General features: G+C 46.8%; 1 protein-coding gene across 3 annotated transcripts in view; it reads right to left on the reverse strand.

The window, feature by feature from the left end:
- Positions 1–11,581, reverse strand: part of CELF5 (CUGBP Elav-like family member 5) — a 58,536-nt gene that overhangs the window by 39,421 nt on the left and 7,534 nt on the right. For all 3 annotated transcript variants that reach the window (XM_043535781.1, XM_037885939.2, XM_037885938.2), the window contains exon 2: positions 7,522–7,604. In XM_043535781.1, the coding sequence (XP_043391716.1) occupies positions 7,522–7,604 (83 nt within the window). The remainder of the gene's footprint in view (positions 1–7,521; positions 7,605–11,581) is intronic.

Below are 11,581 nucleotides of genomic sequence, written 5' to 3' on the forward strand. Positions count from 1 at the left end.
GGCGCGCAGGAAGAGAGCGCAGCCATGCCCTTTTAGGCAGCATGTGGAAGCTGGTGTCGACCTTCAGTCTTATTAGCTCTCCAATTCCCAATGTGCGTCCTGGCAGCCCATTCTCCCAATGCCCGTTCTATGCAGGCTTCTGCTGCATCTTTCAGTTAAGCCCCTCTATTCCCCTACACTCCCCTTGGGCCAGATTCACCAGTGGAATAAGCCGATGGGATTCCCACTGAAGTGACTCTGAATTGCAGTCCCTTCGTAGCCAGGGCTGAATCTGGCCTATGTCTTCATGCTGTGGCACTGTTTCACTGGGCCAGCCCTGGAGTGTTCCCTGCATTGCTATGTTCTGGTGCTTGCGTATCTGTGATTAGCCCCCACTCTGGTGGACTCGGGGCTGGTGAAATGTACAGCAGGCTGAGGATTTCTACCTAAAAACTCCACAAAGAGGGGACAGCACAGGCGGTGGCCATGCAAGCTTCCCTCACCCTGCACTGATGCCGGGCCCAAACTATGACCTGCTGTGACTGCCTCCGGAATGGAAGATTGGAGTCCAGCCTTCATCTCCATTCAATCTTCAGGCCCTAAACCTCGCTCCTGGAAGTCTCCCCAGCAGGCACTGTCAGTTGCAGCATCCTGGATGAATACAGCTGGCTTGGTAGGTCATGCATGGAGAGGCAGCTCTGGAGATCTTGGCCGAGGCCAGATTCACCCCAGCGTTAGAGGTGAAAGTCTGGCGACCCCATGATTAGCTCCTTTCAAGCCAGCCAGTCCCCCATATCTCTGTTAACCCCGGTGCATTGCCTTCCTCCTGGGCGGGCCTGAGTCAGCTCTGCTTCGCACCAGCACAAGATCAGGAGCAAGAGGCAAACCAGATGCTGTGTCCTTACGGTCTAGTGCCGCTGCATCTCTGCGTTAATCCTTGTGCACCATCCACAGGAGCCAGTTCTGCTGCATCTCAACCCCTGGTGCATTCCCAGCATCTCTCTGCTCTAGTGTGGCTGCTTCCCTGTAATTTTCCGTTCTCGTGTCCCTGCGTTCCCAGGCTCTCACCACGTCCATGCGTTGCCCCCCAATCTAACAGCATCTCAATACCCCCACTGCTGATCTTCAACCTGCCCCTATTCCCAGCTTGGATCAATACCAATTTCTGCCACTTATTTGCCTACCTTTCAGCAAGCCCTTCTTTGTTCTGCATAGATATAAAACTGTAACTGTACCTTGCCAGAAGAATCACACTTTTTTTCCCCCCTTCCCCCCTTCTTCTTCAGGAGCAATTTTATGCAATTTGCAACTGTCTGGCTGCAAATGAAAAGCGACACAAAGCGTTTCTCCGAAATATTGAAAAGCTGGCTGCTTTTCCCTCAAATTTCACTTAGCGAGAAGCTTTAACTTTGGCGCGTGTGATCACTGCATGTCATTAATAACCTCTTCGGTTCCTTTCAGACGTCTGTAAGTGAAGGCACAATCACGAATCAAAGGCATGGGTTATTGAGATATAATATCTCTTCAACCAGCCAAGGATAAGTGCACTGGGGAGCAAAGAGAGGGCAATGGACACTGCACCTACATACTGATTGGCACCCTGTGAGTACAATAGATTAAGTAGAAGGCCAAGGACCTGGTGCTCTGCTGTTTAGAACCAAAGATCCTGCCTCCATCCAGACTTCCTAGAGATACATTTCTGAGCAACTTGTAACCCTCACAGCATGATCTTGGGAAAGGAGTTTAGCTACTATCAATTTCTTTCTCCGGATGATCCGCTCCCACCGGGGTTGGGGCAGAGTCCCCAGGGCTCATGGGACTTGCCTTATGGAAAAGATTCCATCTTGACTCAGAGGTTCCCCAGTCAGTATGCAGGAACGAGGACTGGGGAATTCTAAGTGGGAGGTTTGCAGAGCAGCTGTGGAATCCAGAGGCCAACTCCACATCTTGAATAACGGGCAGAGTTTTGGAGTGCCCTACAGCTCTGTGCCTGGCATAGATGGATGCCTTATGGGACATCCGCCTTGGCTACTAAGCCAAGGAACATGGAACATTATAGGTCAGAAGCTGTAGTGCCTGTGGGGCGTTGGGGCCAGGATGAGCTGTTTAGATCTCTTGGTATTTGTGATGCTCCACTCACTCGAGATCCCAAACACAATCAAAGAGGGCCCACTTAGCCCATCCTGGTATTATTTGAACTTACTCTTCCTATCTGAGCTAGCCTGCCCAATGCCGTTCCCTGAGTACCAAGTGTTGCTTTGAATTCCACATAGTCGAGCCCTATGATGCCTTAAAAATAAACCCAGATCCTCCAAAACCTTCCACTAGCTGGAAGATGGACCTCTCTCTACATTCAGTGCCATGCCACCAGGATCTTGACTGGTTGAATCGTGTTCCACTTGTTTAGGAAGAACTAAGCACGTATTTGTTTAATGACAGATTTCAGAGTAGCAGCCATGTTAGTCTGTATCCGCAAAAAGAACAGGAGTACTTGTGGCACTTTAGAGACTAACAAATTTATTAGAGCATAAACTTTCGTGGGCTACAGCCCACTTCATCGGATGTATAGAATGGAACATATAGTAATTAATATATATATATATATATATATATATACACATACACATACATACACATACACACACACACACACACACACACACATACATACAGATAAGGTGGAAGTTACCATATATCTGTATGTGTGTGTATATATCTCTATATATCTCTCTCTCTATATATATATATATATATCTCTCTCTCTATATCTCTCTCTCTCTCTCTATCTATATATCTTACGGTAGGTTCCATTCTATGCATCCGATGAAGTGGGCTGTAGCCCATGAAAGCTTATGCTTTAATAAATTGGTTAGTCTCTAAGGTGCCACAAGTACTCCTGTATTTGTTTAAGGTGATCTAGTCTCACCTGGCTAAAGGAGTTTGAAATCATCTCTGGTTGATTTGAGATTTCAAGAGCCTAAGAGGAAAATTGAGAACCTGGTACCAAGGGTGACTAGATGTGACTCTATGGCACAGAATTGCAAAAACTGTACAGCAGTGAGAGATGAGACTGGCTTCTAGATACTACAGAAGGCTCTGGAAAGCCATCTTGGTTGGGATTCTCAAATCATAAGGGTCTTTGAGATATTGCCAGTTTGGATCATGGCCATGCCAGGGGGGACAGTTTTGAACTTTTTCCATGTAGAATGAGCTAAAATCATTCCTGGTGCAATAAAGTTGACCAGCAGGGTGTTATACCAGGGTGAAATTTAGGCTGTCACAGTGCATGGTATTTCCCGGGAGCATCTAATACAGCATCTCTCTGAAATGGTACATGTGAAAGGTTCAACTATGGGGATGAAGAAAACATTTTTATGTTGGAAATAACAGAATATTTTGCCCTTGTATAACACTTTTCTTCTAAGGATCTCAAAGCACTTTTCCTTGCAAGCCAGGCAAGTATTATTACCCCCCGCACTACAGTGGCTCCAATCCTTCCTCTCCAACGGTGCTCAGAGAGAGGCAACAGGTAGTCAAAAGCCCCTATTCTGTGGCGTCCCACTGGGATTCATACTATCCCCTCTTCTCTTCAATATCACCACTGGAAGAGCTAGTGAGATGCACGCACTCAACTACCAACAATATGCAGATGAGATTCTACTCTTGATCTCATTCTGAGCTGATGCAAACACCATGACTAATGTGTCAGAATGTCGACTGGAAATTAGCTGTTGGATGGAGAACAGCTGGCTCAAGCAGAACCCAGCCAAAACCAAAGTGATACCATTCAGAAAAGCAAAAGAACTGGCCGAGATGTTGAACTCGTCTACACCTAAAACTTAGGCTGACCTAGCTACGTTGCTCAGGAGTGTGAAAAATTCACCCCCCTCAGAGAGTTAAGCTGACCTAAGCCCTGGCGTAGACACTGCTAGGTTGACAGGAGAACTCTCCCCGCCTCTTGGAGGGGTGGACTAACGACAGCACTGGAAAAACCCCGTTCGTTGCTGTAGCAAGTGTCTACACTACAGTGCGACAGCAGCACAGCTGCAGCCCCGTAACTGTGCCGCTGTAGCATCTGTACTGGAGACAGCCCGTTGTCTCCATTTTCCAATGAACGCACATCGCCCCCATTCATCAAAGTGGGGTGAAAATCTCGAGGTCCCATTTGACTCCTCACTAAGCTTGGATGACCAGGCAGCACCAGTAGCTAAAAATGCCTTCTTTCCCCTCCAGCTCGCTAGGGATCTCCACCCCTTCTTCCCAGACCAGGATCTGGCCACAGGGATCCACGCACTGGTCACCTCCAGGCTGGATTACTGTGAATCACTGGATCTGAAACGGAATGTACAGATGATGCCCAGGCTCCGGCTGGTACAGAATGTGGCTGCCGGCCTTCTCCATGGCTTAGTGCTGGCCTGAGGACGTCAGACCCATGCTCCAGGCCCTCCACTGGCTCCCAGTCAGCTCCTGAATCCAGTTTAAGGCTTTGGGTTTAATTTTCAAAGCAATTCATTGATCAAGTCTCGGCTACATTAAAGACTGCATTTTGATCATGAACCACTGCGACAGCTGCACCCCTCTGGGACAATGCAGACCACAGAGCTCAGATCAGTGCTCGCGAGAGCATTCAGTCGAGGGGGATCCAGCTATGGAATAAACCCCCAGAGGAGACCACGTGAACCCACAGGCTGACCATCTTTAAGGAATGCTGCAAAGCCTTCCTCTTCAACTTGCCACCATACAAATGACACTCAGAACACTGGCTTCCCCCACCTTCTGTCCCCAACTAGTCACACAGAAAAAATCAAAAACCTTACTGCAAGCAGAGTTGTGACCCCAAAAGGAAAGGACTGCCAGAGATTCCAGGAAGTCCTCTGTGGACTTTGCTATTGATTTTACATGGAAGCTGCTCAGATACTACAGTGATGGCCAGCAGAATAAACCCCCAATAGACAGATTTTACATATGGATAAGATGAGATACCATGGGCTGGATTCCCATTTACACCAGAAATGCCTTACACTGCCAGAGCTGTGCAAAGGGGCTTTAGTGTAAGTCAGAATAAAGCCCAGAGGGGGTTAAGTGGCTTGACCAAGGGCACAGAGCCAACCAGCAACAGAGCTTGGAATAGAACTCAGGAGTCCTGGTTTCCAGTTCACCAATCTAGCCACACCGCACTCCAGAGAGCTACAAGAAAACAAATCAAGGCCATTCCTCTTTGATTCCAACCTTATAGCCCTAGCTCAGGCTGAGAAATCCACAGATTATTACTCATGATTCTTAACAGTCAAGATCTATCATTGTTCCCTGTGTTGAGAGAGCCAATCAGGGGGCCAATTTGTGACAGCTGTGGTGAGACGTGGACAGCTGTCCTCAGGGAGGTGGATGGAAACCAACTAAATGCATTTTAGGCAGGCTACTAAACAGCCACCAGACAACAAAAAAATTCAACCACAACATGGACTATATTAGAACCATGGACCAGGAGGTGAAAGGTTCCATATTCTGTCCTCAGCTACCTCTCCCTTTTCATTCTGAAGCTGAAGCCCTTTGACTCTGGATTTTGGCTAAGGTTAGAGGAACCCTGCATTGATGCCAGTTCATCCCAGCGTTAACCCTGAAGCCCAGTGATGACATTGTAATTGTTAACCATTTTGATATTGATCAGTTTAGGGACAGCCAGCAAGTGTGCATTTCCCACAATCCCTAGCAGCTACCTATGCCTCCCAAGTACCAAAAGATTGAAATATCCTCACATCCAGATGCCAACAACCTTCAGCTTCTCTGACAAAGCAGTTTTGCTTTGTCAATTCCAAAATAAAATCCGCAGTTCTGTCAAAACACGGGGATAGTATCAAATAAGTTGCACTTACTTTCACAGTAAACAACACAGGGGCTACCGCTCATCCTGTTCTTTTTAGCTTTAATTCACTAGGAATCTCCATTTTGAGTGTAAAGAAAGCTGAAACAGAATCCAGAGGTCTTGCTGCCAGAGCTAAGCTCAGACATTGAGCCTTGATTATACTGTATGGTGCTGCAGCTACTGTACTGATGAAGTTCTTGTCCACTGCATGTTGAGTTACCGCACTAAACCATGACCTGTATAATTTCTATACTGGTATAATGCTCCCTCACTCTCTAGATCCCATGCTGGTCTAATGCTTGTGGAAGGTTATTATGCCTTATCCTGAAATGCTAACTTATCCCCCGAAGAAAATTAAGTCAAATAATATTTAAGAATGTATTTCTCTTCGGCTCTCATCTGTGCCCTAAAATAACCTGGAACACCCACAGCCAATAACAGCAATGACAGCTTCCAAAAAAGACTCCATTAAGCTGTAATTAAGCCATGTGAGCTTTCCTGCCTATTGCAAACACAGATCCATGCAGAAAGCGAACAGTAAAAACTATGGGTGGCTCTAGGGGCTGGGAGAGGTGAGGGGAGCTTTTTGGTCCTGCAGGAGTTAAAGGGGAAATGTTATGGTTAAGAATTCCTAACCCCTCTCCAGAGATCCCTGGTTTACATTAATTATCCTGCTGCCTTAAGCACTCAGGGTCTCTGATGAGCTTCTGTCTATAAGTACCCGAGTCCTCCGCCTACTCACCTACAAAGGAATCTTTTCAGCGCACTTGTTCAAACCCCAGAGCAGGAAGAAAACAAGGCCCGCCTAGCCAGGGTTCTTCTACCATCAGAAAATGGGGATGGCAAATCTTTTTAAAAACCCCAATAGCATCACCTTGCAACAGAGAGTGGCAATCTGTGCATGAATATGGGTGAGCTGAGGGCTGATCCCCCCACACCTCAGAGCGTATCCATGTTGAACAATCTCTCCAGTCTCTCCATAGAGGTTTCATACTGACCATAGACAGCAGAAAAGGCACAGAGTATGGAGGGCTACCTACAGGAGTCCAGAATTCCCAGTCTCACCTGTTCAGTGGATTTCTCTTCTGAACTGTGGGATGGGTCTGTGTATAAGCAGGGACATGTTTCCTCCACTGTCTAGTCAGCCTCGGTAATTGAACTCAGCGTCATGTCAGGCTCTACACCGCGACCCTGAACAACCGGGCCAGTCGCTCTGGCAGAGGAAACGTACGAGGAGCTGTAGCTGATGTGCAAATGAGCCTTGGGGATTTGGGAAAAGGGTCCAGCATCACATGCCGTATCTTATCTCCTTCCCCACCTGACTCCTCCTCACAGGCTGCCCATATAAAGAAAGTACCAACTTCCTGTGCTACATCTTCCACCCTGTAACATGACCATTTCCTGGTGATGTGGGTAAGCAGCATTAGACCCTGTTTTACAGATGGGGAAACCGAGGCACAGAGTAGCGAAGCGACTTGCTTGAGGTCATACAATAGGTCTCTAGTAGGGTCAGGAATCCAACCCAGAGGGTTTGCCTCCCAGCTCCCTGTTGTAACCACCAGATCAAGCTCTTCTTTGAGAGAGAGAAAAAGGAATCAAAGCCAATGCTCCCTCCAGTTCGCAGCCCAGCTCAAGCCAAGAAACCCACAGACCATAATTCATCAACCACCGGGACTTACCCCTGGCAAAGTCTTCTGTTCGTGTAGCGCAGTCTGGGCTTTGATGGCAGAATCTCTGGCACAGTATGTGAGAAATGCACAACCTGCGGTGGAGACAGCAAATGCCAAATTAGACACACAATTGCCTACATGTAACAACATGAAATCCCCCACCCCAAATATCCACAATAACAACATGTTCCATGGGTTCATGGACTATGTGCCTTACCATCCCCCCACCCAGCACCCTGCTCTAACTTTCCTGCACTGAGTTCAGAGAGGAGGTGTCAAGCATGGTGCAGGCAGCCCTGGTAGGCCCAAGTTTTTATTTAACTTCTTTATTAATTACCTGCAAGAAGAGTGAAGACTTGTTAATTAAAGGTGCAGATATTACTAAATTGAGAGGTGTCACAAAACACCAGGAACGAAACTAGATAAATAATATAAAGGGGCAGAGTGGCCTGGGCCAGATTTTTAAAGCTATTTAACTCAGTGTTGCAATCCCTAACTGATTTAGGAACTCAAGTCTCATTTTTAAAAGGGATTTGGCTAAATCCCTTTTGAAAATGAGACAGGCTCCTAAATCTGTTTGGCATGCCTAAATACCTTTAAAAATCTGGGCCTTCATCCAAAGCCCATTGGAGTCAAGAGAAAGGCTCTATGGGCTTTGGATCAGATGGGTTAACATCGCAGGCAGGAGAAACACAAGCTGACACAGCCAGTGGAAGAAATAACCTGAAACACAGATATTCAATGGGAGGGTGAGGCTTGGATCAGCAATTCCAAAAAATACCTAAGGGGTCAGAGCAGGCAGCAGTTTAGAGACCAGCGTGCCATGGTGTATGGGAGTGGAATGCGATTTTAGGCTGTCTGTGCAGAAGTACCTTGTCCTGGAGCAGGAAGGGAATATATGGCAGCAATGAGACGACGTAGCAAGAGCAGTCCTGGCTTTCGGTACCATATACACATCTGTGTACTCTACACACTGATGGAAATTCAGAGAAAAGCAAGCACTACAATTCTTGCAGGGATTGATTTATGAAGAAAGATTAAAAGGGCCAAATAAGGATCCGAGCCTGAAGTCCTTACTCCAGATTTGACCCAGCGTCTTTGGCTAAAATCATGACGAAAGGGGGAGAGAGGCTAGCCACCTACACTTAGTAAAAAAGTGTCACGCCCCAGGAGAGAGAGGAATTGTTTTAGGGTGCTCTGAGATGGCAATGCTCAGAAAAACGGGATGAAGCTGAGCACAGGAAAAATTTGGCTGGTTATCAAGAAACGTTTCCTATCAGAGAGATTTATTAGACTGTGGAATAATCTCCCCAGGGAAGAGCTGGAAGCCCTGTCACTTGAGTCATTTCAGACAAAGCTGGGCAAAGGACTGAAGAATAGACTCCAATACAGGAATGCATATCCCCCCACCCACCCCAGTCCCATTGGCATTTAATTTTTGTCCTAAACGAAGGCAGAATTCATTCCTGTGTTAGTTAGGGCTCTCAGATTGCTACAAAATGTCTTCAGGGTTAACCTGCAGCGCCAGTCAGTATCACAGATCTCCACTCACATGGCTTTGGCCTAGATAAGAGGCCTGATCTTGCAATCCAATCTCAACAAGCTTCTATACACCCCAGCGTTGATCTATTCTCCCATGCTTTGCCCAGCCTAGTCGGAAATGATTCAAATTCAGGTGAGTAAGAGCTGCAGGACTGTGTCTTCTGGCAGCCACCCCAGAGTCCCACATTGACTCAGATGATTTTTCTACCATGTGGAAGCAAACTTCGCAGGACAATCCCCACTCTTGAGTGTCTTTATCCCACATATGGCAACAAGAGTAAGCTGCCCTCCTTGCATTCTGCATCCAATAAATTGCCTCTGCTAAACAAATTATACCTGGCTCCGTAGCACTTGCTAGAAAAACAGCACATGAATATTAAACATATCTGACAGGTAATTAAGACTCCTTGCCCAGCCTTTGAATTGAGGCTGCATTGTGCCAGGCTTGGTCTCAAGATTACCAACTAATTTAACTAAGGGACATAGGACTGGGAAAAACACACACACACACACACACTCACTCTCTCTCTCTCTCGCTTCCTATGCCAAATACAGTATCTGGCGGGATCCTTAGTGAAAACACAGGCTGACAAGTATCCCAAGGTTTTTGAATCCACTCATTCCCCTGACAGCTGTAATGTGGACCAAAGGTGAAATACTCAAAAGTGTCTGAGTGACTTAGGCATTAAGTCCCATTTTTAAAAGTAACTTAGACACTTGGGAGCCTAAATTCTACATATGTAGGCTCCTAAGCACCTAAATCACATGGACTTAGATTGCTAAAGTCATTTAGATGCTTTTGAAACCCTCCCCCCAAGTTTATGGGTGAAGGCCTGTTCAACCTGCGTGTTCAAAGAGACCCTGCGTCCGCTTGTGTCTGACGGTATTATAATTATCTGTATTGCTGTAGCAACCTGTGGCCCCAACTGAGTTTGGGCTCCCATTGAGCAGGTGCTCTACACACATATAGCGAGGAGATTATCCCTTCCTCTAAGTGTTTACAATCGAGCAAGACAAGACAAAGGGTGGGAGGGAAACCAGAGGGGAAGTGACTTGCTCAAGGTCACCCAGCAGATTGGTGGGAGGATTGGGAACTGAACCTACCCCTCCTGACTCCCAGTTCAGTGCCCCTACCCCCATCGGACTAGTAGGAAGCTCTGGAGACAGAGGCAGAGCGAGAATTATGGAAAGTGCCAGCAGCTGTAAAACTAGATTTTCCAAGTGCATTTTAAAGGCCTAACTCCTGATCCCAGTGAAGTCAATAGGGAACTAACTGCTATAAGTCGAGGATTTGGGCCTCGGTGCCCAGTTTAGCAGTGATAACACACAGAATTCCATGCGCAAAGCCAGAAACTTATTTCTAGGGGCACAACTGCAGCACTGGATGCAGCTAAAATACGGGATTTGCAAAGCCCAGTTGCACATCCTAATCCTAATCCTGAGAAGTGGCGAGCACCCACAACTCCCATTGACTTCAGATTCGGGTTCTTACATCTCCCGCATTGCACATGTGCCCTACAGCCGGCTATTTATTCTATCTTAAACATTTCAGGGATCTGTGTATGGAATTAGCACTAGTGATAGGTGTCTGGAGACTGAAGCCCTCTTTCTCCACAGAATGGGTGCAGTATGGGCAGGGACCACATGAGTCTTCCACAAACTAGCCAGTCACCATGCCCCAACCCCAAGCTAGAGGTGCCTTGGAGAAAAGGAAGTATAATCACCATGGCCCAACTTCTGTGGTGGTTTTTGCAGCATGAGTATTTGTTCAATGAGAACTGGACTGAGATCAAATTCATTTCACATAAACCCCCGAACAGCAATCATATGGTGCGTAGCAATTTCCAGCATCTGCCGGCTGGGGCTGGATTTGAACTGCCAACCAAGCGGCAAAAGACTCAGCAGTCTGTTGCCAACTCCCTGAGCAATCCTCATCCAACGATTTCACGGACACACTGGTGCATCTGCAGCTGCATGCTGGCCAACACCCAATCTGATTATGAACATATATGCCCCCTTATACTCATGTTGTGGGGCAAATAGCATTGACCTCCTCTTCCACCACACGATAGCCCTATTAGCTAGATCCATAGATCTCAAAGTGCTTTCATAAAGGAAAGCTGGTATCATTATTTACAGAGTGGGAAACTGAGGCACCAAGCGGGGAAGTGATTTGGCCAAGCTTATCAATGGATGTGGTATAGAACCCAGGTCTCCTGCATCCATGTCTAGTGCCCTCTCTCCTGGACAGTGCTGCCTTCAAAGCTAACTGGACTTTCTAAGCAAAACACTTTGTTCAAATTAGCACTGAAACTAACCTCTTGTTATACTTAAAATGTCTATTGATCTGGAACATTTTCATAGAGTCTTAGATTCCAGGGCCAGAAGGGAACAATAAGATCATCTAGTGTGACCTCCTTGAGACCTTCCCCAAAATGGTTCCTACAGCAGATCCTTCAGAAAAACATCCCATCTTGATTGAAAAATTGCCCGCCACCATGACTCTGGGTAAATTGTTCCAATGGTT

This window comes from Chelonia mydas, chromosome 25 (genome assembly GCF_015237465.2).
Source record: "Chelonia mydas isolate rCheMyd1 chromosome 25, rCheMyd1.pri.v2, whole genome shotgun sequence".
In the NCBI taxonomy this organism is placed as follows: domain Eukaryota; kingdom Metazoa; phylum Chordata; order Testudines; family Cheloniidae; genus Chelonia; species Chelonia mydas.